We start from the raw sequence: 26,790 nt of genomic DNA, 5'->3' as shown, positions 1-26,790 counted from the left end.
GGACGACGACGAAGGCGACAAACGCAGCCTCAGCTCAGTCTCAGGTCCGGACCAGCGGACGGAGCGAAAAACATCAACGCAAGGCGACGTGTACCAAACTTTTCCTTCTTCCGCCCGGCGCATTCCGGTTTCCCGGAACGAAGACGAAGACGGAAGCCACGGACGGACGACAAAAGGTCAAAACCGCAAGCCGCAAGTCGCAAGCCGTGTCTGTGTGTGCGAGCGTGTGCGAGGGAAAGTTATATGCCATCGTATGTAACGTCGTCGTCCCGTTGCTGCTGATCCTGGCGACCGGGCGCTACCAACAAAGCGAACGGGGGAATTAAAATCCGAGCTCGAGCTTTTCACACATTTCATTTTCCAAAACGGGGTTGATCACACCTCGGGACGGATCGCGCCGGACGTGTCCTGATATTGTTCCTGGGGCCTAAGGAAGCACGGTCTCACGTGCGGCACCACTAGAGACGAGACGCCCCCGGATTGACCCGTGCGGTGGGCGACCTCAAAACCCGGCATCTCCGGAAGCAGCAACAGCAGGATGAAGATTAGGCGAACCGTGCACGTCACTCGGAACGGAGGCAGTGTCTTTCATCTGCTGCTTGTCACCATGGCAGGTAAGTACACGCTCCGCGCCCGTGGGAGCAGACAGTTATTTTCTCCAGCCCGGGAACTACCGCCCGGGGGGGCAAAAAAGCTTGTCCTTCGCTCTATTATCAGGACCGCCACGATCAAACGGCTTTATTATGGTGGCGCTCTTTTTCCTTTCCTGGATGGACTCCCTCGATCGGTGGCCAATCGGTGACTTTATTATTTTGTTTACTGCAGCGAGTGCAATAATTAAATTCCTGAGTTTATTACTTTGTCGCCCGCATTGTCCGGTGTCTGGAATACGCTGAAGGCGCTACAAAGTTTCAAGGAGCTTAAGATTGGACACCATGGCACGGCGAAAAGTGCACCGGTCGCCTGGCAAAGGAGGGCCTAGGGCCTTGCCCTCGAGGGCTCGAGGTAATGGATGGATCATAATTATGCATCGAAATGGCGAGTCCGGGGCCACCGATCACTGGGCGTAATGTCTCCCTCGGTGGGCTTCCCAAAAAAAATGGCGTTCCACTCCAGCCAGGAAAACTCTCTCGACCGAATCACGTGCGCATCGACGAGCATTGCCCGTGGCTCCGGCGGTCACGGACGAGGGCCAAAAGTAAGCACGCTGATGGTACACAATATTTTCGCCCATCGCATCCTTGTTACTTGCAGTGTGCCGAGACACACAGTCTTCGGGGTCAGACCGCAGCCACCCGCTGAACTTCGGACATGGTTTTCCCGGGGAAGGGTGGGTGAAGGGATCACGGATGCACTCGCTGGTTCGCTTGCACTTGCCTGCTTCCTGCTTATCGCACCTCCCCGGGGGCCGATTTCGGCAAATTACATTTATTTACATGTCCGGTGCGGGCTTTCGGCTTAGCTGGCCCCCCGGAACGAGTCCGGCGACCGCCAACCGGACAGCCACCGCCGCCGCCGCCGTTTTGTAGCGCTCCCCGAAGAGGTATTTCGGTTTTTCGCCGGACCCGGTGACCAGGCAACATTCGATTCGGCGAAGTGGGCGAAAGCTAATAGCGAGTGGGTGGGCCACGCTTTTATGCTGCCGGTGCTGGTCGTCGGGTCCGATCGCGCTAATCGGATGATGGTGGTCCCGGGACAGGGCAAAGAACGGGTTTGGGGCGACAACACAGGAACCTCGAGTCCGAGCTCGAGTCCGGGGCGACATTGCGTTGTTAACAAAATCAATTAAAACGAGGCGGATCTGCGGTGCGGTGTCTCTGGTAGGGCACAACATAAAGCAATCATACGCAGGGGGCACCCGATGCTGATGCTGGCCACGACAATGTGTGGAGGGGCTCCACCGGGGGCGCACCAAATCGCGACATCGGGGAATCGATATTCCGGCTCGGTGCGGGAAAACAAAACGGAAAACCCGGTCGCGAACCGCGGGGATTATTGAAGGTAAACTTATGTTGACGGGGCGCAGAACACGGGCTGGTGGATGGTCGTAACGCAACGGGACACTTCAAACGCGCAATGGAAAATTGAAAAGCGGCCGCGGTGCGGTGTTTGCAAGTAAATTAGTGCCACGGTGGCGGGCGGATTCGTGAATCGATCGCGAATAAAATCGGAATCAGAGGCGGAGATAAAGTCCTGCCAAATTAGGGACTCGGGCTCCGGGGTGCTGAGTGCACACTCCCAAACGGAACGCTGCATGCTCCAGCAACCTCTGATGCATATTATGTTGATGATGGCAGTGGGTTACCAGCATCGAATGGCCCGTGTTGGCGGAATCATGAGACTTGTCGTTGATGGGCGCCAAGACCCGGTGATCCGTCGCCCAACGCCACCCAGCAGGGTGAGCAACAAGCCGTACGGCAACAATTGGAACACCGTGTATCCTCTGTCCGTGTGGGATGGAGGATGTTTCACAGTCTCATAAACCTTCCCGCGCGCGCTGCTTCGTCCTCGTCGCCGTCGGTTGGTTGGGCCGATAATTTTACGCTTTCCGCACCGTTCATCGTGTGTCCGCCGAACACAGCGGAACCGACCGGGTGCCCCTCCGCCACCCAGACGCGGGCTCGTTATTCATTAACGATTTCATCTGTTGTTAAATAATCAAATAAAATTTTAAAACAAAGCGCGCCCGCGCTCGCGTCTGGGGAGTTCCGTGGCAGGAGTTCCAGGGCAGGACAATTATGGCAAACGTGGTCGTGGCCGCGCCAACCGGCCAGCCGTGCACGTACTCGGGCCGGAGTGCGGAATTGTGATTGCAAAAATTTTCCGCCCTGTTCCGGTCCTTATTTGGGGCCCAGTGGCGGGTGGATAAGAGAGGGGACGCGCTCGGTGGGGCGTAAAAACATCCGGGCGCATTAAAAAAGGAAGCACCGGACAAAAACTCACACACACACGCTGTACGTTTAATTAAAAATTCACTCCGAGGCCAAAGGCACGACATGAGATGGGGCTGGTGGTGACGAACGCGATGTATCTTCGGCCATTTCGGAGTGTGCAGTTTGATTGGCACGGGTCCGTGGCGTGGCAAGGGCGCAAAAAAAACGGTACAGGAAGTTCGCCGCCGACGGTTCGAAGTCACGCGCCGCGCCGGAGTCACTCTCGCTCGCTCACTGTGAGAGTGAGTTCCGTGAATCCTTTGTTGGGTTCGGAGTCGGCGTTTCGGGAATTTTTGGGAACAACCGAACCGGTGGCCCCGATGGACGTGGCTGGGGAAGCGGGAGGAAGTAATAAATAAATAGGGACCTCCAATAAAGCCTCCGCCACCAATGGACAGGGTCCGTTTTTTGTTGAGGCTTCGGTTGTGTGCAGCTTGGGTGCTTACTTGATTGGGTATGTAGATTTAATTTATCGATTGTGGTTTAATTTATCTTTTTTAAATTAGACTGCAATTCAGGCGAATAAACCGACTGGCTCTTGCGCTTGCTGGCTCTGGTTTCTTTGGGATTTGATGGGATTTTAATGGAATGTGTGCATAGAATTTAATATTGATGCAGCTGCAGTCTTTGAATTGACAAATGTTTGTCCTTTATGGGCAGATTCCTGAAAAAATGTGACAAAAACAGAAGAATTATTGCATAATTGTAGGCGTCGCTCGTCCTTCTACGATCCAGCTACCGAAAGGGTATTCATTTCGATTGAAACCGTGAATCAAACTCGGCTCGGCAGCTGCACCCTCAATCTGGATCGGATCGGATCCGGGTTTGTGTAACGAAACTAATTGGAGCCTTGTTGGGCCCGAATTAGGGCTCGCCGAAAATCAGTGGACCAATGTAACGGTCCCGAAAGTCTCGGTGCCACATCGCCAAAATGGCAATCTATCTGATCAGCACTTTGCACGTTCGGTGACACAAGTAGCTTTAATTAAATTCCCCGGCCGACCGCGTAACGACGGACGATGGACTGACTGCGTGAGGTGAGCTCATAAATAATGCGACTGTAGCCGAGTCGAGTTCGAGTGGCCGCCTCCGCCTAATGCAGCTAATAGGCACCCCCCGGGGGGTGACGAGGGTTCGAAACGAACATCACAACCCCGCGTACGGACAACTGACGGGCGCTAAAACTAAAATCTTCCCGAACGGTCGTCCGAACTATTATTGCCGATTGCGCCAAACCGGACGGCTGATGCGTGCGTGCTCGGCACCGGATGCACCGCGTCATGTTTTCGCGGCTTACCGGTCCGGCCCACCAGTCCCGAACTACCAGATTTGAGTTCATAATCTTCCGGTAATTAGTCGCACCGTGACAACAATGTTCGGCTTACCGACGCGCCACTCGGCAAACGGTGCCGCAGCCGAGCGCAGGCAAAGGACGTTCATCCGCCGACGCTCCGTTTCGGGCGAAATGGTAGCGGCGTGGCGGGGACAAGGACATTGCTGACGGTTGCCAGGATCGCCGGGTTGCGAAAAATGTATACATAATTAAATAAATTAATTTATTTCCCGTCATCATCAACAGAGCCGTGCGGAAGGTTTTCACGGCGGAAGTGCCTGGCGGTTGGCCAGGGCTCGTTTCAGATCTGATGCCACCGTTCGGGGCGGGTCACCGTCCTAGTACATCGGCGGTTGACGTAGACACACGTTGACTGCCCGTCTCTGTGGACACATCCCACTGCACATTAGAACTAATGAGACACTAGTTGAAACATGACCTGAGATTCGAGATCTGTGACCCTGCTCGCCAGTTCTCATTCGGCCTGTTCTTGATGTTTCTGGTTCTGGTACTTTTGATGTGGAAATGTTACGTTAAAATGCGTCGAAACTGATCCTTGGTTTGTGCCACAAAAATACCAATTAGGCCACTTTCAATCGCTAACTAGAATCCGGCATCATGCGTCTCGAATGCGTCCTTCCGGTTCCGGGACTGCAACAGGGCTAATTCGCGGTTCGCAATCGAAAATAGATCGAACACGAACCCGTTCCCGATGGATAATCGCATTTAAATATTATCTTCTCGGCAACCGGACAACCATCGGGCAATGGGCGCTCATACTATGCGGGCCAGCGGCCCGGGTCACGCACCACCGACGCTGGCCAAACCAGAAACTAATCCTAGCGTATTAAATTTTAGTCCGAAATCAATTATACGTACCGGTTAACGTTTGCGCGCGCTGCGTAACATTAAGGACGCCGTGCCGTGCCCCGGTACCGGTCGGCACCTATCGACGGTAATAATTATAGCGCACTCCGGAGAAGGGCCAGACTGAGGGCACGAAAGTGTTACACAATGTTAGATAAATTATAGAACCTCTTTTGGTGTGGAGTTTCTATCTTGAGCGTGGAAAATCCTTTTCGGCCGACGGAAACTTTAGCTCGCAAATCCTCCCAATCTTTCGCCGGGTTCGGTGTGGGGCCCGAACCCGAAAGACGACGTCCTTTTAGATGGCTTACCGAAAGGCCAGCGAAGTTGATTGATTGAAATGCCAAAGCTAAACGATAGCAACGGATTAGTGCATCCGAGTAAGCGTATGCGAGCCGTGGTGAGCCGTCCATAAATTGATGATACCTAACCATGGCATAGCAGGCCCAAACCCCATTGTTGCAGGTCTAGTAGACGTTGAAGTCAAATTTTAAAATTGTATGCAAAGTCCAAGTAAGGCTTTTTAGGTTTTGCCAACTTTATGAAGAGAACTGAGCGTGCCTGTTTCGGGTTGTCTCCGCGCCGTTGCACAATTACCGAATCCGATCGAGTGGAACCACCGGGACCGAAGATTAATTTTGCTGGCTGGCGCGCTCGAAAGCACTCGAAGGTGACGTTCTAATCACCGAGTTGTGCCCCACCCTGCCCGGAAAATGAGCGAAAACTGCTTACCGAGCCAATGGGCGATTAACCTATCACCGTTAACGGTTGATCGGAATCGCATGGGGATTTCACTAAGGCCGAGCTCTCCACTGGACCGACGGTGGCCGCATACAGAGTGGATCGAACCGTTCCCTCCGTTCCGGGTGGCCGTTTTAAAATGCAATGCACTCGCCGGGCCGCACCGTTGCTTCCGTCGGGTTGAAAAACCGTCCCAAAGATCGGTCCTCTCTCGGCGCTCGCATGGCGCATTCTTGGTGCCGGGTACCGAAACCGGGGCCGCAAAGGGACGTGTGATGGGGTGTTACGTATCATGATTGAAATTGTCCTAATCGTCCCCCCGCCGACAAAAAGTGGGACGGGTCGCCAGGGTTTTGATCCTCCATCATCCGGGGGTCACACAGAGTTCCACGCAGACTAACCAGAGTACCGTATCTTTCCCTCGTTTTTTGCAGCGCTCGTGCGGCAGGTGACGACGGAGGACTGCGGCCAGGAGGAGCTGGTGCAGTGCACGCGACCGCTGCAGGTCCTATCGGCCACATCGGAGCTGTCGTTCGTTACGAAAAAGGAGGAACTGGATAAACTTTGCCCGTAAGTAAAACCATGTCGGTGGCCACACCGCGCCACACCCGTCAGCCGTCTTCCACCGTCACAACTTTTCCTGACCCCACCACCTAGACCGGTGTGTCGTTCGGTCAATTTTCGGCCACCGTAATCACCATCGTCCGACGGCAGGTCGGCAACGTTTGCGTCACCGGCACCGGGTATCGGTTTCATGGCCGGTCGGCTCCTGGTGTAAGTCAGGCGGCAGCGGGGCACCCGAATGCACCACTGAGTGATTACGGTACGTGGCAGGATTGTCAAGACCGGGGCGTTTCTTTGGACGCTGATCATTATCCCCGGTGTTTTGTAGATGATTTTTATCTAACGATGCACCCTGATTGCATTCATCACATCCGCCGGGGGGTCGTTAGAGAGCCGGCCGGGGGTCACATATTGACGATGAACTTCCGAACTCGGAGCGACCTCAGATCAGGTCCCCGAAGAAGTTCCCGAAGGTTTTAATGGAGGTTAATCGAAACGTGATAAGGAATTTGCCGAGCTGGCGAACCCGGCTTACCCGTTAGGAATTCAAATGAAACCGAATGCTGGGTGCCGGCGAGATGCCAACACCACAGCACACGGCTCTAATCGGGGCCACATCTGAGGTGTTGAGTGCTTCCACAGCCAGCAGGTCACGACAGTTCTGGTAAGCGATTTCTCGGGCCACATTCCTGGGCCCACAGTTCTCCGGCCGGCCTCGCGGACATGGCAATGGTCGGAGTGGCTTCTGTGCCAGGGTGCCTCGTCCTCGTCTGAGCCACAATCGCCAACACTAATAGTGGCCTCTCAGCCGGTGTCACCGTCGTCGTCGTCCTAGTAGACCACAGAACGGTTTCGCCGGCATCGGATGCAGTTGAAGTTCCGTAGAACCGCATGCTGTTATGTCTGTTTTACCTACCCGGCAACCGGCAACCACCGGGGGATGACTCCCGGGGTAAACCCCAAAACAACCCAAACGTTTCGGGCGTGTACCGACAGACCGATGCCTGTAGCCGGAAACCTCAGTCTCCGGTCGGTCGGTGCAGTTGGCGCCCGGACCGGATGCGGGGCAACTAGCGACCCGTCAAACTATTTCAACAACCTCCGGCGCGTTTTTGGCCCCCCTTTCGACCGAGCGCGATGTGCATTGTCGTGATAATATTCGCACACACGCGCGCGCACACACACTCCCGAGCCGAGAGCGAATAATTAGAAGTGAGAAACTTTTCTAATTTAACGTGTCCACACACCGACGGGACCGACTAATGTGTGCGAGGTGGCGTGAAGTGTTCCGTGAAGCTAACGACGGCGGACAGACCTAAGGACCTTAGGAGTAGGTCACCTTCCTGGGGAGGGAAACGATATAGAGATGAACCACGTAGGAGAAAAAGCCAACTAACTCCCGGCCGGAGTATTGTGGAGTGTGGATTGCAATCGCGACACCTGTGGGCCGGATGGGTGACCAGGACCGCGGACCGGTGACTGCTGCGCGGCACACGAAGCGAACCCCCGAAGCTTGTCTCCAGACCGGACGTGGCCGGAATTTGTTTCCCCGTCGACCCCGTCGGAAGTCTTCGGATGCTTAGAAACTAGAGGGTCACAGCGCCTTCATGTGGTTCGATCAATGTGGCTGGCAAAGATACTTCGACAGCCCGTTGAGTTCTGATGGGAAAAGTTTTCCCCCAATCGCACGCCATTTCCATGTCACTGAATTGGTGAGGCAGATGGCCAACAGACCTCGGGGAGGGGAACAGTTGATTAAACATCGTCCAAAATCCCAATCGGGAATCGAAGGGTTTTCGGCATAAGATTGCCATTACTACCTTTTTAGCGAATCAATCGCTCATCGTTTTGTCCGCAGCGAGTGATTCAAATTAAAAAAAAGGTTTCAAATGTAAAAATTAGTGCAGAGGCCCAATTTAGTACAGTTAGTTCGGAGACAATGCTTATCCTATGCAGGTCTTAAAACTCCCGGCCCTAAGAAAGAAGACCCCTTAATCTTTTGGTTCAATTCGCCCCAAAATAGGCCTCAGTTTCAGCGATAACCTCTTCATTCGGGCAAAATTACTAACCGATGTGTTTCGCAATTGTTTTAATTCACTTATGACACCATACATATGTTGTATGTTGTCTTGATGAAACAAAATGTCAGTTGTCACTTTTCCAAAGGCCGTCGCTTCTTTGCAATTCCGGCTTTCAAACACTCCAATATAATATTCACTGTTGACGGTATTTCTCTTGTCAAGATAGTCGATTCATATTACACGGCACGGCCTGCCACTGAGTGTCTCTGCGACCACGTTTGAAGTCAGTAAACCAAAGTTTGATTTTAAGGATTTTATTGGAAAATCCTGAAAACACTATTCAAGCCTTTGTTTCGCTTGAACTGTATTTTTCCCCATCAAGAAGCAGTGTAAAATTAGATCACGAAATTGTTTTTGATCCATTGTTTTGAAAATAACAAACAACTCTGATTTTGATAATTTCAAATCAGTTAAGCGTCCTAAAGCGGATATCCTTCGCTGGTCGGTCTGGAGAAACACGCGCCGCAACAAGTTAAACGCGGATCAGCAATACTTTTGACGTTAGCTACACTTCAGTACGTGCCTCTGATGGGCATAAAACTCGAAAGCGTGCTACTTTTCCATGTGCAACGGCACGACACGCATTTGAGGCAGTGAACGCATTGCCCGTGAGACATACGAAACCGGAGCATCGCAAAAGGTTCCAACATTCCAATGTTGACCCACTCCAAGCGCTCGGCGATTGAGTGTTTACGGGGAAATGGACCCAAAAACGACACTAAGGGGCCTGCAAAAATTCAATAACAAACTGCATCCGCATTGGGGGGGGGGGGGGCGGCAAGGATATTGCAAATAATTCATCGTCGAAGCCTGTTACACGCAGTACCGGCACAGCACAGCAGAAAGCATCTAACGGCTTCGTACGGCACACCCAAGGAGTAAGGATCCCGGCCATTGCAATTTCCATTCGAATGGCTTAACTTGCGTTCGGCGATCGAGACTTCCGTTTGAATGTTGCAATCTTTACCCCGAGGATACCACCCGTTCGCGGTGTCCCTTCGCAAAGGCCTAGTCGGTGGTCACAGGCAATGAACCGAAGCCAACGAACGAAACAACGTTGCTCGCCACAAGGTGATCATCGTCTTGGGCGCGGGTGCGTGTGTGTGGGTGCACAACAAAACTATTGCTATTTGCCCTCCGCAAATAAAACATGTACTGGAACATAAATAAACATTACTCCAACATTTCGTTGGCCACCACCACAACGTTTAGGTTCCACCGCTTCCGGCGTCCGGCGTGAGCTCGAATCGAAAACTATTTGCTTCCGACAGCAGGGAGTGGGTGTGCTGGTGGCCACCCACCCATGCTCTACAGGGGCCCCCGTTCCGGCGTGCTCAGTGTTTCGGTGACTTTGGACCCAATGGGGTCCGCTTTCGCACGCACGCGACAGGGCTACAGTGGCGAGCATAGTCATCTGCCAAAAAGTTCACATATCAAATCAGATGAAATATAAATGAACCAGCTGACCCTCGCAACCAGCACCGAGTTCCGGTTTATACGCTTTACGTGTCGTCGGTGGAGCCCCCCCGCAAGCGTAAACATGCGACGGGCAACCGACAGACAGACAGACAGCCAGCAAGGTGAACCGGATCCGAAGTGGAACCCATTTCAAATCCCTCGAACGGTGGCTACAAACAGATGTACTTAGCAAACACCAGCTCCGGCCAGGCCACCCGTCGCCGGTGCACGGTTTGGCGACACAACACACTTGGCCCCCCACGGAGCAGGGGAAGAGGGTCCCAGTCCAGTCGCAGTCCGGATTATGCAAGAAGACGAAGGAGACGAAATCGACTTACGCAAATGTGGCCAGCCCGAGCCCGGCCGGCCCGTGTCCGGGCCGGATGCTGTCCCAAGTTTCGAAGCGGCTTAGCCAAACGGAGCCCGGCTCGGACGAAAGGAAACAGTCTGGGAAAGGATACAGTTGTTATCGTACGGTAAAGTGACCGGAAACCGGGCAAGGCGGGATGTACCAGCGATAAACCCTGGGCCCTGGACTTGGACCGTCTTGCGTGGGGTTGCTTTCAAAGTGGCGTCGAACTTCGGCACTCGGGAACGGCCGTGACGCCGTGATGTTGGATCTTTTCGAGTTGGGGAAGGTTCCGTCCCGACACCGGGCGGGGGGTGTGCGGGAACGCATATCTTGTAAATTCCTTCGAAGGCTTCCCAACACAAGAGTGTGGGAAATGTGTCAAACCCCAGTCACGCCGCCACCGCCATCACCACCGCATCGCAGTGGTCAATGTCCGTTTATCGGAACACCCATTCATGCCCCATATGGCGTCAGGCACGGCGTCTGGGACTCAGGGTCGGGTCGACCAGCTACTGAAAGTCGTGAGGGCAAAGGACACCGGTACGGATGGGAACAAGTGCAAAAAAGCTGGCAAATTAATCTTTCAAATCCTTGCGGAAGGAGTCAGCACCGGTCACCGGTCACTGGAGTGGAGAGTGAAGTCGGCACGAACCGGAAAGAATCCACACACCGGCCCCGGGCTGGGTGGAGTGTGAAAAAGGCCATTGGCAGGCAGCATTCGAACAAACACTCAATTACACACCCGAACAGTCACAATCAACACCCAACACGGACACACAGCCTGGGGGGGCAGGGACACCGATATTGATGTAGATAAGAGTGACCCTGTGGCCGTTGGAGGTGAAGAATTGCAGATGTTTCTTGGGCTTGGGGTTTTTTTTTGTTTCGACGAATGCGCTTCCGTTACGACATTTTGTAACACATTGTTGTCGGGACGTTGGAAATTGATTTGTACTACTGCCGTTCCGGTGGGCTTATGCAGAACAGGGATTCCGGAACGGCCGCTGGTTCGGTACACTGGATTTGTGTTTACCTGCAGAATGAGAAATTCCTTACACTTATTGGCAGCTTCAAGAAGTGATTTTAATTGAATCGGTGTTAGTCCATTTCGAACGGTGCTCGAATTTGAGTGATCCATTGGGTTACCATGGGAATTCGGACAGAGGTGATGGATTAGTGCAGAGCACAGCATAGAGTGGATCAAGCAGCCATTGAAAACAATTTGTATCCCAGTGACAGTTCCATTTCCTTAAGAAAAAAGACAGGATCGGATTACAGGCTGGTTTATCTTAGTTTTCCCCGAACAAGGTCATTTATTTTACTTTTTTGTCATTTTATTTAAAAAGCTTGGTTCCAGATCTTTTGTTTCCAATGTCGGAATCGTCAGGGAAAGCTCGCTGCCAATGGAAAAAACGGTTTCATTTAGACATTTCGCCTTGCTCTTCAAAACGAGTGTAACGTTATGAAAACATTTAATTACTATCCGCAGCCCTGTGTGGCCTGCGCCATTCTTTTCGTATTGTAGCGAGTGTATCCTGCCTTGCTGACAGCCAGTAAACGAATAAGTGGCTGTCTCAGCCCTAATGGCAACCCGCGGCCACGGCCGGTAGCATTTGAGATTAGGGATGAAAAGCACACGGAAACGACACAATTCTGGACGCAAAGGCACCGAATTAAGCCTTTAACCTCTTGAGTAGCGGGTCGCCGGAAGGCTTTGTATCAAAATACACAACCGGAAAAAAACCCAGCAAACCGGAACAGTCGGTAGTCGGTGCGGCAGATAAACAGCACCGGCAGCGTACAAAACAAATTACGAATGTGAAACACATTCCCGGACTCAACTTCCCGTCAGCACGCCCCAGCCGAGCCGTGCGGGGACTTTCGAGTGGCCCAAGCGCATAACCTCTCACACACGCGGGGTACGTACGTAATTAAAATTTATGACGGAAGCTGCGCTCGTTTTCGGTTGCCATCGGTTTCTAAGCGCAGCGACCGGATGTTGTCTGGGGGGTTGTTGTTTCTTTTTTGTTTTGTTAGTTTTGCGCCTTCTCGCAACCCGTTCCCGGACGCTGCTCCAGGACGTAAAATGAAACATAACGCGCCGTCTTGACAACACGAGTGCGCGCGCGTGTGTGTGCGTGTTAGTGTCCCGATTGCAACCGGTGGACGGGTTTCTCTTTTCGGTTTGAAGTACCCCCTGGGTTTGAACCTCATTCGTCCTAGCAGCATCCTAGCCGGTGCTCGGTCAGTGTCTCTGCCATCCGTCTGTCAGGATCAGCGCCGCACACCTTTAGTGTGCCGTACCTCGAGCATCTTTAATCCAGCAGCGCTGCGATCCGCTTGTCAGATTAGGAACTCACGCATCCGTGCCGCTCGGGCGGCAGCTTGGCAGACAACAGTCCCTGCGGATCGGGTGGGGGGCGCACATGTGAACGTGCGAAATGAATAATGACAGCCGGTGTGGCTTCGCGGCTCCCGCTGTACCTCTTGGCTGGTGCGCCAGCTCGCTCGCGGTCCTATAGGCTGAAAACTTTTTGTTAAACACACTGCCGACGGACGACAAATGGCGAACGGTGGAGTCGGCCAGGCCAGCACGAGCAGCAGCACGTGTGTGTTGGGACCACCACCCCGTTAGTGTACCGGCCGACCCATAAGGGGCGGCCAAAGTTCCAGCCACCACCGCGCGTCCCACAAAGCCCAAACAGGGTCGCACCGGAAGTGTATCAAAATAAATTAAAACCGTGGGGGTGATTCAATTTATGAAATTTTCCTAATGAAATTAACTCAATTTAAAGGAGGTAATTTACCGGCAACCCGGGCTCCGGACCCGGGCAGCCACCGTTCATCATTATTGTCGTCGTTGTCGTCGTCGTCGCCGTCGTTGTTGGCGTTGGCACTCGTCGCACTGGGGGGGTCGAAATCGGAACCGGAAATGGCCTGGCAATTAGAGGAACACCGTAAAACTGGGACTGTTGGCAATGTTACGGTGGTGCCGCCGGGTCCCGGGGCCAGCCGGTGGGCGGTTGATGCTGATGGGGTGCGTTGGGGGAAGTGAAAAAGTTTGGCCAAAAAAGGGTTACCCACAGAGCCGAGGGTTGGCCGTGTGTGGCGCGTCCTGCGCTCTCGCCGGGATGTGTCAGAGATGATATGTTGAGACAAATTACACCATCATTTTCGGTGCCCAGTACCTTTGCGCCGCCGCCGTCGCCACCCGGGCTCCCTCCGGTAGGCTCTACACCATTGCGGTTGCTCCCTCGTAAACCCCCGTCAGTGCCACCGACGAAGAGGGCATCCATTTTAATGGGTCGTTATCAGATCATGAGCGTTAAATGGGGCGTGTTTGCGTATGCGTGTGTATGCGTGAGTGTGTAAGTTAGAGAGCCTTCTGCGTCGTTCGCGTTATGCGTACTTTGTGACATAATTAGTCGCGTGTGAATCAATAAATGTTTACACGCAGTTTGGTTAAAAATGAATAATTAAATTTTTACGACATTGCGGTCGGGAGGCGGCGCCGCCAAGCGGACGGGCCGAACTGAATGTTTCTATTTGTTACCCTTTTTTTTTATTCGTGCGGAAGTGAACAATAATGGCGCAAAATTAATGTGAAACGGTTGCGTGTGTGATTGTGCCACGATACCGGGCGTATGCGCCCGGAAGGTATGCAATAAATGTTGCCTCGCTTTCCGTTTGCTATGGTTTCCTTATATTTTGGCGTTTCGCCATCAAAGGTTATAGAATGTTTTCAATGTAAAAGTGATCGAAGAAGGCATTGCTCACAGTAGTGCAACTCGCAATCAGACGGCATTAGAAAATAATAGAAAAAATGTCCTTAAACGATTTCAATTATTGTATGCATTTATGTATAATCCATATTGTAATACATAATGCATAATTTATTTTCATTTTCCACCGAGCGGGGGATCTATTTAATTCATCTCGTTTTTTTTGTACATGTAAAAAAGCCATTTATGCACCATACACTCCACTGCTTTATGCCAAAGGAAACAAATAATTTCGAGCACCACAAACATTTGGGGGTTGATATCTGCTCGAATGACTTCGCGTGAAACTTCGAGCCACCGCCAGAATGTCGGCGTCGAGCGTTACGATCTCGAAGAACATGCCGTGACATCCTTTTTCGAGCCTCCGCTTCTTTTTTACGACTCCGTTTTGACACGGTGGCGCCGCCCGATGGCGACAGTGTGGCTAGCCGATGCTCATTATACAGTAAATCAATTCCATCAACCGCCGTCTCGCTGTCTGCTTGCGCCATGATGCTGCTCCTGCTGCTGCTGCTGTGGTGCTCTAGTTCGCTGTGCGTTAGTTGTCGTGTGTTTTTGTGTGCCGCAATCGCTCCAGCGTCCAGCTGCCCTACTTTGGTGCCCGAAACGAGGGCACGCACATCCCGTCTGGCGCCAACTTTATCCGGCTGACGTAGAGGAGATTCGGAGTAACGACTGGCCCAGCGTTAGGCAGCGAAACGGCCCGTTTGACCTATTGATTGCACGATGGTTTGGCGCCTTGCTGCCGGAGAAGGATACTCGTCGAGGTCGAGCAGAGAAGCTGTACGAACGGGGCGGGAAAGCTCGGAGAGTAGAAAGTGTTTGCTAATAAACTGCGTGTGCGTGTGTGATTTATTTTCCCGGCACATTTTTTACGCCAATCTAGCCAATCCAAGTGGTGAGCGAGTTAAAGCTGCTACCCCCGGAACGGAGGAAAACATCATCCGCCATTAACGCACCAAATCACTCATCACATCCTCGCCACCGCAGCCACTCATCTCATTAAGCCGTTTACGATAATTTCTTGCGCCCTGCTAAAGACAAATTCTGCTTGTTCTTCTCTCTTTCGCCCGCTCGGCCGTACGCAGGGATCTGCACACCGGACTGCACTGTATCCGCAGCTATACCCGACGCTGCATGAATATTCATCAAAGAGATCACTTCAACAAACTGTACCACGGCACTAATGAAGTGATACACGAGCTCTGCGAGGAAGGATCTTATCAGGAAGGCACGTACGTATTGTAATAATTATGTCAATGTGTGTCGTATCCGTTTCCTTTCCGTTGCGACTGTGTGTTGCTGCGCGTGCAGGAGGTTGCGTCCGCGTCAGCACGTTGTTGGGCGCGTGTTCAGCATTTGGTTTGTAGTTTCCTTTTTTCTGCTCTTTCACTCGTAACCACACAAAGTAATGAGTAACTACGGGTCCCGTAATCCATATCCGACAGCAGTTACTCTCATTGTACATGTCGCGAAGCGAAGAAACGAAAATTAATGCTTACGTTGGAGTTGTGGCTTAATTATTCATAGCGTGGCTTGACACTTTAGAGAAGGTAGATTAAAAATGTGATCAAATTTAACCCTAATAGTAGATAGTAATAATTCATCCACTAGATGCTAGCTCTTCTCCTGGCGAATCCCATAAGCATAATGAGCAGCAGTAGCAGCAGCACAAATTGGTCATTAACAGCGGGCCTATCAACACCCGTGCCGGGCTTAGTGTCCATCGCCTTGGCGTGGGCAACCAACCATCGGAAATCACGCTGATTATCGGGGGTAAACTTTTTCACTCGTATCTTCGCCCGATTCGCCGGCGCCTCTTCCGGAAAGCCCACCTGCGCCCGATATGGGGTGTCGTTCGCCCGTTCGGTGGGCCAACGGGAGGCCCTAGGAATTAGCCCTCCGGTAAACGAAGCGCCGCAAACGAAGGCACTTTTTTGTTTGCCGTTACACTCCTTAATTAGCTGTAATTGAGCTGTTTTCATATTCAAGTGGCTTAAGCGCAGAACGGTGGCCGTGGCACAGCACCGTGCACCGTGACCACCTTGCGGTGCCGCGGTAGCACTATCATCACCATCATCATCATCATTGTGGTCGGTGCGATCAAATCGGGCCTGGCTAACTCGGGCCAACTATTTCCACACTAACCAACCGCCGGCACCGTGAGAACTGCTCTCCGCCATGAGAGCCACGAGTTCTTTTCAATCCGTACCGCAGGAGTCGTAAGGTTTATGCTGCTCCTGTTGCCGCTGCGTTCTGCCACTGGCCGCACACAGCCACCATCCATTGTTTCTCTCGGGCTGTTTCGCGGTTTAACGAGAAAACTTTTCCTCATCAACAAATTGCCGGTGAAAGTGTTTCGCTTCGCGGAACCGCTTTCGCCTTCGCTGTGGTGGCCGCGGCCCGATTGGTGGATCATCGGAGAGTGATTTAGTTGAACGGGTTGGCAAAAGAACAACATAATGCCGAAGGGATAAATGAGTTAGCTTTCTGCTGGGTGGAAACATTAAACCCGTCCCGTTTCATTTTTCCTTCGCTCCGACACGGCAGCGTGTCCGCGATTATGATAAAGTTTGTTGAAGAATTTACGATCGTTATAAAAACTGTACGAGTGACAAACAGGACAAACTCACTCTAATGAGGTCTTAATAGTGTTTTACTAACAGACCATGCTATCACCGGAATCGCCGCCATCAATTGATGGGAAAAGTCCAACAATGTACGTTTGCCAAATAAATATAGAGGCGCCCGGTTCTTGGTGGAGGCGCATGGTGCTTCTCGTTCACAAAAATGACCGAATGACCCTGGTACGCTTCAGAAATAGAGAGTACGAAAATGTCGGCGATAAAAATGCAATCTAGCTTATCGAGTGCCGTGCTCTGCGCTCAGGAATCCGACGTGTGGACTGTAAATAATATTAAAAAAAGAAGCTCCAAAGTCCGCCACGGTACGGTCTGTTGCTGGCGTGCAAAGTTGCACACCCGGCCCGTCCCGGTTGTGTTGACACAAATGCCACAGCGAACCTGGGTGGAAAAAAATGGGAAAAAAGCCTGTTACTTCAAACGGATGGTACGGATTATCAATAACCTCTAACGTTGGTGACTGAGCCCACGCACGGGCGCCATCTGGAAGGGTAGACTTGGCTGCCACTGGCTGTCCGTGTCCGGGTGTCTTCGGGCAGCCAGCACGATCGTCAGTGGCCACTCGACTCGACTCGCGGACACAGTCAGTCATCCGGTGCCGTGAGTCGAGGACAATGGCAGCTAAAAGCATCACGCCAAGCCGGGGCAGCTTCAAAGGATGCACATCCTGTGCTGAGCGTCCCGATTCCGGAGAAGGTACAAAAGGCATACCTTGGAAGCTCGTGCCGGTGGGCGCTGGGTCCCTTTCTCCGGACCGAACCGGAGTTCACCGCCTCTGTAAAGCAAAGCGCAATGGAAGGAAATCTTATCAATTTTCCTCTGACTGATGATATCCTCCATTTGGAGCAGTGTCACGTACCCAATATCACACGTCCGCTCATGCATCAAAACGACGGTGACGACGACGGTGCCGGCGACTGCGAAAACTAATGTCACTGTTGTGGCCCGCTGATGCACCCCATGCCCCCCCCCCCCCCCGCACCCTCTCTCTCGCTCCCTTTCTCTGTGACAGACGTTGACCGATGTGGACGTCACGGAAGCCGACCAACGGCGAGATACGTGTGTTGACCAAAAAGGAAAAGCTTTTTCATATTCAATGGCCTCGTCGCATCCTTCGAACGGGAACCGTGTGTGTGTGTGCGTGCAATCCGATTTACGTTGGCACCTTTAAACTGGATTTATATCCATCGGGAACCAATAATATGAAGCCAATATTTCAAACTGTCAGTTTTGCCGCCCGCTCCTTTCGATTCCGCATGCACCGGCCTACCTGTCCGCGGGAGTATCTGCGAGGCTATTTCGAGCATCGCGTTCACTATTTTCAGCCGATATCAGCAACATGTCCATCGCTCGGGGGTGCCGCGGTGCACACGTGCACCGGTCTCCGTTGCGTTGGTCCTTTTATTCGATTTCCGGTTCTGATTCGGAACCAGATTTGCCACTCCCGGATCTAGTTTGGTCCGGTGACGTTCGATGATGGAATTCTTCGGCAGCAGCGCTTTCCGGATGCGGAACGAAATGAGCTGGACGGTCGGGACGATTCCGTCATCGTCTCCATAATGGATTATCAGACCTGGGGCTGGTTCGGAACCGTTCGGCAGTGATTGTTGGCCAAAGCAGAGGGTCACGGTGCGATAAGTAGCGGACGATCAGATCCCACGTGCCATCGGTAATGATCGTGCTGCAGTCTGGAAGCGGAATGGGACGGTCGACAGTCGATGATGAACTTCGGAACGGATGAGCACCATTCGAAACGCGTGTTGTGCGCTGCCAATGCCAGTGCTCGGGGACTCTGAACGAGTTGGAATGGTCGTTGTTCACCGAGCGCACCGTTCGCGAGCGTTCCTGTCCTGTGATCTTCAACCGGACGGTTAGCATCAATCGTGGAGATTTCATTTTGGCCTTCGAATTACCTTTCTAGATTAGTTTATTAGACGAGCGTGTGCTGGTACCGTACCGGGCACTTTTGTGCCCAAAGGGAACTAACTTGAAATGGAAAGCAGAGTTGTAATTAAGTTCGGCATAAGTTAAAATTGTAGAAAAAAATGGTCGACATCAATATGTTGCGTACAATTTCCTCGACCAGGGCACGAAAAGTTTGATTGATGGACTCATTTACGATCCGTTAGCGGAGCAAATCGAGCGGATCAAAGCAAGCCAAAGCGAAGCATAATTCCGATCCAGTGCGTTGGGCGTACAATCGAAATCGCAAAGAAACCTAGTCCAGCAAATCATGCTGCAGGTGCTACGGTCCCGTACCGCGGAGTTTCCACTAAAATAAAACTTGGCCCAAAACCGTACCATAAAATCGGTTCCACCGAACTGGAACGGCGAAAAGTTTCTTTTTCGCCCCAACACAACACACTGAGCGGTCTCATCGTCGTCGTCGTCATCGTCGTGCGCCCCACCAATCGGGGTTTTCGGTTCGTCCACGGACAAATGAGCGCCAATCTGGTCCTATGTTTTAATTTCACCTCCCTCCGCAATCTGCTCCACAACGCCAAGGCACCGCCTGGCCGGTTGCTATCTAAATTTGTTGCTTCGCATTCATCGGAGCACTGCTGCGTTGCCCCGTTGGAGCTGAAGTTAAGTTTCATTTCCATCTCATTTGGCCCGTGATTGGACACGTCAAGCGGGCGGCAAAGTTTTTCCAGTGGTGGTGGCTTTGCTTTTTTGTTCTCAGCTAGGTGGTTCAATGGTCAATTAGCAGTTGAGTTGAATGGCGCGACTTGGTGCTCGCCCGGCGAAAACGATGCTAAACGGCGCACCGTGTTGTTGCTGCTAATTTTCATTCGCTTCGAAGCATCTGAGCGGACTAAACCGCATGCTAATGATGATCCATCGTGGGGCAAAAACCACGAGTGAACCGAGGAAAAACATCGGCCGCCCATCGGTCCGATGCGCAGTGCGGAAGTGAATACATATCTTTTGGAGCTTTCGCTGTGACACGGCACGGCACGTATGTGCCGTGTCGTGATTGCCATTTAGCCTGCCTGCCCCAGCGAGAGGCTATCGCAAGTTTTGGGGATTATCTGTTTAATTATAAGTCGTTGCTGTTGGCTTGGCCGGGGGAGAATGTGTCGGTTGGGAACTTACTTCGCCAGTTAACCCGTTATTCGGAACCACTTTTGAACTACGTTGTCAGCTGCTAATTAGTGCGCCCTCTGCTGTACTCTTGCGCAGCTCACCCGAAAGGCGTAGCCTTCTTCGCTTTCTCCTCGGGGAAGCTGTGGATGGATTGTCGAGGTACCATTGCGAGAACGTTTCCATGTCAGCATCGGGCTGTAAAACTGGAAAAACTTGTTAGTAAGCAGATAATGGTTAGCCGGCAACACAATTAGGTGGCTGGTGGAAAGAAAATTTACTCGAGAGCTTTGCTTATGTGTATGCCACCTCGGTGACGCTTAACTTATCGGTTATTACTCGTACTACGTTTTCATGGAATCCGACCGAAGCTCATAAGCACGAATTTTGACATTTCGCAGCATGCTGTGATTGAGCAACGAAAATCGATGTTCAAAAATGCTGGTTAGAAAATCGACAAACCAACTATTGATTACAACTACCAATTGCCAATTCTTAAGCGATGCCTCTCGAAGGCCTGAAGAAAGGACGACTTTGTTTGACCATCTTTTGATCCCAGATGGACGTTTTGCTGTGGTTTAACCATATTACGATAGGCTTAAATGTGTGTTTGTTTGTTATTCGTGTCCTTAACGTGAATGTTTGCGTGGAATGATCGTTCGTGTTCAGCATGATGCTGAATCAGGTCACTCAATGTTAAACTTAGCGTTCCCTAGTTCCTTGCAGATTGTAGTTGTTTTGTCCATTGTGGCTTGGCTGTTTCATTCATACGTTGCTGCTTTTTGGTTTTTCTAAACACCGTATTTTTATTTCAACCAGTCCTCAGTTTTGTTTGCTTAAGCTTTTGGTCCCGCACTGTGCTTTCGTTGACGGAACACAAACCTGGGCCGGGTGTTTTTTTTTCTTCTATTCGTGTGTCAACGAAAGGACAGAGCGGCGTACTGATGTCGTACGGAACTGACAGGTTTTTAGGTTTGGAGTAGAGAAAAAACGGCTCATTCCTTATCTTCGGCTTGGAACTCTATTTTCTCTCTTTTTCGGCACACACACACACGCTGGACGCTGGATGCATATCCGCTTCCGTTCCGGAATGTATTCGGCCTTTCAATCGGCGCTCCATTCAAAAAAGCAGACTTTCTTAGGCATGCACCGTGCATGCGGCACGTGAAAAAGGACTACGAGGTCTGTGCGGCCCGGTACCAGAGCACGATGGCCAAGATCGGCCAAACGATGGCAACCACAACGACGACAACGACGTCGTCCGCCTTTCAGTACCGCATCGGCACTACGATGGCCACACATCCGGCAGCCGCTTTCAGCAGCGGCAGCGGCCAGTACCACACGAGTGACAGGAGCCAGCAGCAGCAGCAGCAGCAGCACCATCGCCGACAGCAGTTGCAATATCAGCAGTTGCCCGAGGGCTATCATCCGCCAAACACCACGAAATCCATTGAAGAAGAAGCCGAGGAGGAGCGCCTAAAAACGGTTTGCTGGTAAGTAGGCCTGAGAGGGCTCAATTTGGGGCGACACATTCCGGGAGTTTCGGGAAAAAGCTTCCTCATTCATTCGTCGATGCATCGATGTAGTACTTACGGAGGTTTTATGTCATATGCAGACTATGCCCTGCGGCTGATTCCCACATCAACTGCAGTAAATTGAATCTTGAATCTTGATTTGTTGTAGTTCATGCAAAGTCCCGGCATCTCTACTTGCGTAGTCTCTGGCGCAGTTTGCAGAACGCAATATTCTAGCCCAATACGTATATTGCCAAATCTTCGGATCAGATTGGACGTAAAAATTGCTATCATTTGACCGCAATCAACGTAATGCTAGCCAATCACTATTCTGGGGCTGCGCGCTTCCCCAGAAGTCCGCTTCTCCGAAATCGTAAGGAAATTGAAAGTTATCAGAAAATTACGTACACTTACGGCCAGGCATCGGAGGACAATCAACGGTACGGATGAAACTGTCCCTCTCCGAAATGTAACTCTCCGTGGCCACCGCATTCCGGTTCCGGGTGGAGCCGTATAAAAACGACAAACGTTTGTCATTTCCTCCGAAAAGCCAACCGACCATTAGCACCAGACACAAACACACACACGCGCGCGCACGGGATAAGTGAGGGCAATGGTCAGCGCGAAGCAATCAACTTTATTGTTTCACACGAAATGGCACCAAACCCAAGCCGCCCAATATCGACGTCCTGCGACCGGCTACCACCAAGCGCACGTCGTGTCGGTGACATGGCAGAAGCGCTTCCGACCGGACCGCATCCGGTCGCATCAGCATCGAGCCCGTGTCTTCAGGATGACCGCCACACCGTCGTTGATTTTTCGCCACAGAAAAACAAAACGCTCTCGGAGGCTGAGACAGCAAAATGTCCGCAATGACCATTCAATTTCGGTCCTCCCGCCCCCGGTTCCCACTATGGTGAGGCAAAATATTTTGTGGCTCAATGCTTCGCCGGCCGACTCCCGGCACCCACTCCCGAAATTAGGATTCGCTGACTCCGAACGGCGATGCCGACGGGGCGGCCCAGAGACAGCTGTGTGCTTGTAAGTTGTCAGTCGTGTCACTCGACGGGCTTCATTTTGCTGTGTGTCCCATGTCGAGTTTAGTGCCCATTAACGGGACCGAATTGGAAAATCATCAAATTGCCATCGGGATCGATGTAATGGAACTGATCTTTCTCTCCGCCGAGATGCTGAGAAAAAAAACAATGCATGACCCAGGACCAAATGTGAAGTCGGAAGATGGAACGTGTTTGCTCGGAGCATCGCAGCAGCGCCACTAAAGATCGTTGTAATTTTGTGGCTAAAATCAAACCCTTTCCTAGCCTAGTGGCCTGGCCGTAGCGTTAGATTTACAATGAAGTACCTTCTACCTTTTAATACAAAATCCACATGTAGACACCGGTAGGTATTGCGCAAATAGCGCTCTACTGCATTCGGAGTGCTCCGAAAGCCGAACACACGGCGGAAAGCTGACAAGTCATCACGGGCGCTGGCTTTGCCGGCAACTTGTATCGCTTTTCCCGTCAATTGCATCGGGCGCATTTCCCGTCAATTTCACACAGATTACACGCTACACTGGCCACCCGCCATCGCTGTATTTATCTTCATCTCTTCACGTCGAGGTCGCCCAAATGCTAAACGGTGCGCTCAGCTTGTTTCATCCTTCCTCTCCTTCTTCTTGCTCTTCGATCCCAACCCAACAGCGCCTTCCAGAAGTACATGCAGTGCTCGGAGTACACCGTACGGCATGCCTGCGGCGACGAGACGGCGCTGTTCACGCGCAGATTCCTCGACAAGATGTCCAACACGCTGATGCGGGTAAGTTTGCTCGACGACGACGTCGGCGCCGTTCTGTGGGATTGTTTGCGGTTTGGGTTTGCGGTGGTACCGGGCCCAGGGGTAACCAGGGATCCGGAACCGGATCAACCGAGCGTGTGACGGATTGACTCGCGGACTCCACGGCAGGGTCCGGCGGTGTTTATTAGTGTCTATTTAGTGTCCACCGCAAACATCAATCGTCGCCCGCGCCTTAATCGGTTCAGTTGGGCGCGAAAAGCCGCCGGAACCTCTCCACGAGCGGGCCCGAATGGAGCGGGCGTGTGGCAAGGCCGTCGGCGCCGTCGACTGCAATTAACAGTTGCCATTAGATTAGGTGAAAGAAACTGTTAATGTAATTTACTAGCAGCAAGCTGCACGGTAAATGAATAAACTATTCGACACCCGCGCCCACCGAGCCAATTAAACAATTTGCAGCGGGCCACGTGGCCGTAACGGGCCGCTGGAACCCTGTCTGTGTGTGTCTGCCAATCGGACCATTGTAACCACCGCAGCTCCAAACCGTTCGAAACCCCTTGAAGCGTCGTTCGTGCGTTGAAATTGATGAATAAAACATTGGCCATTGGCTCAGGTGGCGGCGGGTCGTATTAGGAGTACACATCCCCCGGCCCCCCCCGGGGCGACACTAAATTCAAATTGAACATTCCCGATGGTCGTCGGCAGGGATGGCCCTGTCGTCGGCAAGTTCAGCATATTTTTTGGCCCACATTATTTAGTTCACGCCCTCGCCGGCGAACGCAATCCGCAGTGCATGTGCAATCGCATGCATATTGCACACCGGCGGACCCCATTGGGCATCTGCGTGCTGGTCACTGATTTGTGTTCGGCCCTCCGACCATCCGCATCCGTGTGCCCTTCCGGTGACACAATAGTGAAAACGCAACCGACCGTGTGACCGCCGTGTTACGCGAATGCAGCAACCCAGAGTTTTCCCAATCATCCCCCAGCTCCGCACCGTACGCAGGCCGCGGGGGACATCGCCCTTCTTCCCGGTGGGTCGACCAGGTCGCGGTTATGTTTAAATTTTGAAAACGGCGCCCCGTCGTCGATCCCTCGATCGCGATTCCAACCAAACGGTGGGCGCCATTTTATCATTCTAACACTATCTATCTTTCTCTCCCTCTCTCTCTCTGTCTCTCTCTCTGGACCGGAAAACAGATGCACTGCGTCGATTACACGCCGGAAAGTGGCAAATGTCGGGATTACTTCAGTTCGAGCGCATCCCCGACGGGTTCGTTTGTTCGCCCGTTCTGGGGTTCATCAAATATCAATATGCTCACCGTGGTGGTCGCGGTCGTCAACGTCGCCGCGGCCCTACTGCTGCAGCAGCGTTCGAGCACATTTATTTAATCGCCACCACCGTCGATCGTAGACGATCTTGGCGCACCGGGACTACCACGGTCCAGCCGAGTCCATCGGCCACAGCCGGCCACCATCATCATCATCACCAGCATCATCGACGATGACGACGAGTCCAGCTCATGAACTCACCCAGCAAGCAGGCGTGTGTGTGTGTGTGTGTAGGGGGCAATAATATGTAACAGGAGTGGCCGATGCAGATGTGAGAATGGAAAACACCTGAAAAGAAATGGCACACACAGTAACCACGGTAGGTGGAGCCGCGAGTTTGCACGTTGCAGCTATAAGAATGCAAATGAAAAAATACGAACGTAGAATAAGCCCCCGCTGGCGCCCCGCCGCCTGCTGACGCTCACGAGTTTCACGGTTCAAGATGGCGAGCGATGGTAGTTGCAGTTCTAAAGAGGCAGCAGAATGGGGCGTACTAACTGTAACCTATGCAACGTTTTCCCTCCTGTAATTTGTTTAGTTTAATGTTCGCATCGCACTCGCGCAACACATTCGTTTAAATGATACTCAAAACCCGGTGAACGGTTACTGCCGTTGGCGCACGGATCCGAACGAATCGTCGCCGAAGCCGGAACTAGTGCTGTGCTGTGGCAAGCAAGCGAAAAGCTAAGTGAGCGTGCTTTCGTTCCGTCTGTTGTTAAGTTTTGTCACTCTAAATGTACGAACAAAAGGTGTCACTATTTATTAGCGCTGCAAGTACTACACTCGAAAGAAAATTTAAATAAAACTTTAGCTTCTCCAAACTCTTTCCAAACTATCGACAACAAAAACAAATTAAAACGAATCCTAAAGCTTAGACTCGCCCGTTCACACTCGATATCGATATTTTTGCTGTGGCCCAGGCGAGACATAAAGAAAACCAAAAACTTTGTTAATTCTTACCTAAAGTGTTGGTCGGATACGAGCAGGAGAGAGAGAAAACGAGAGAAAGAGGGAAAGAGAAAAAAAGAGAGATAAGAGTTTAGCTAACAATGCCAATGTCATTGATTGAAGTTGTATAGGGAACATGAAACAATAGACGGAATAATGTGTAAAGCGTTGTAAGAGTTGTAGCAAAAATTTAAAAAAAAACTAACAAATAACAAAAGAAAAGCGATACGAAGCACGCACGCATGAGGCGCTACAAAAAATGAGTAAAATAAAACAAACCAAAACTGTACACCAAACAAAACCAAAACCCACCGACTCTCGTTTACTGTCTCGGGACTTTAAGAGTAGCCCAAACACCAATGTCCATTTAATCGACGAAAACCACATGCAACTGAAAATTAAACATCGCCGCGAACAAAACGAAGCCGCCGGCCACTTTTTGGCCGATTCAGCCGATTCAGCGCTTCAATATTCAATCTTCGTGCTCCGTGGCAACGGCACGGCGAGTGCCAATTACGGTATAATTTAATCAGCCAAACCTTCCGCCCGTAAATCAGTTTTAAATAATGACAAACATGAAAGCGAACAAGTGTAACGCGAATAACGGCACCGGCACCATTGTTTCCCGCCAGTGTCCCGCCACGTCGCCTGGGGCCGTCCGAATCTCGTTTAAAGATTCCGGACCAACCCACTGCGGGTGTGGTGCACAACGAAAAAAAAAAAACAATCGTGACAATATTTTTACTCATAACGCATGGATTATTTTCCAATTGAGCTGCGACACGCGGACACTAACCTCGAGCTCATTCTCATGCATGCTCATGTAGGGGGGGGGGGGTAAAAATATTGACAACTGGCCGACAAAAATGGGCTCGGGACAAAAACATCCATTTCACACGACTCGCACGGCTGCAGTTGCGTATTGCGTATCCATTTCAGTGACACGGTGGCCGCGTCGGTCGTCCAGCAACCTAATTTATATGCTCGGCGGTCAACGGTTCTAGTTGGTTCTACTATTTGTCAATGCGGAACAGGGGTTTGTTTACAGCCCTTAAAATGAAGTAAAAAGAACCTGGCACGTGAACTGATTTTTACTGACCCATTTTTTGCGTTTACTGAAAATTCTCTTTTCATTTAAAATATTGGAATATTGCTAGTTCCATTGAAATGAAAGTTTAATAAACGAAAACACTCCGCCCTTAGGCTTTTGCTTTACAAAAATGCTGCAGATCCCCGCGGTGCGGTGTTTTTATTTCTGACGAGAATGTTCAGAATTGACGTTTGTAAACGTAATTTAACAACCAATGCGAGAAACTATGTTTGCACTATGCACCCCTTTCATAAAATTGATTGCATTTATTTGAA

At 51.5% G+C, this 26,790-nt stretch overlaps 1 protein-coding gene across 1 annotated transcript; it reads left to right on the top strand.

The window, feature by feature from the left end:
* The first annotated feature begins 334 nt into the window (after window positions 1-334).
* Window positions 335-25,708, top strand: LOC128278241 (uncharacterized). Its single transcript, XM_053016923.1, has 6 exons — window positions 335-614; window positions 6,309-6,444; window positions 15,200-15,342; window positions 20,970-21,330; window positions 23,055-23,169; window positions 24,346-25,708. Exons 1-6 carry the CDS (start codon window positions 539-541, stop codon window positions 24,535-24,537), a joined length of 1,023 nt encoding a protein of 340 aa, XP_052872883.1. The 5' UTR covers window positions 335-538; the 3' UTR covers window positions 24,538-25,708.
* The last annotated feature ends 1,082 nt before the right edge of the window (window positions 25,709-26,790 follow it).

This window comes from Anopheles cruzii, chromosome 2, assembly GCF_943734635.1.
Source record: "Anopheles cruzii chromosome 2, idAnoCruzAS_RS32_06, whole genome shotgun sequence".
In the NCBI taxonomy this organism is placed as follows: Eukaryota; Metazoa; Arthropoda; class Insecta; order Diptera; family Culicidae; genus Anopheles; species Anopheles cruzii.
Note: the sequence above shows the minus strand (reverse complement) of the source record. Positions and strands in the feature narration are given on the sequence as shown.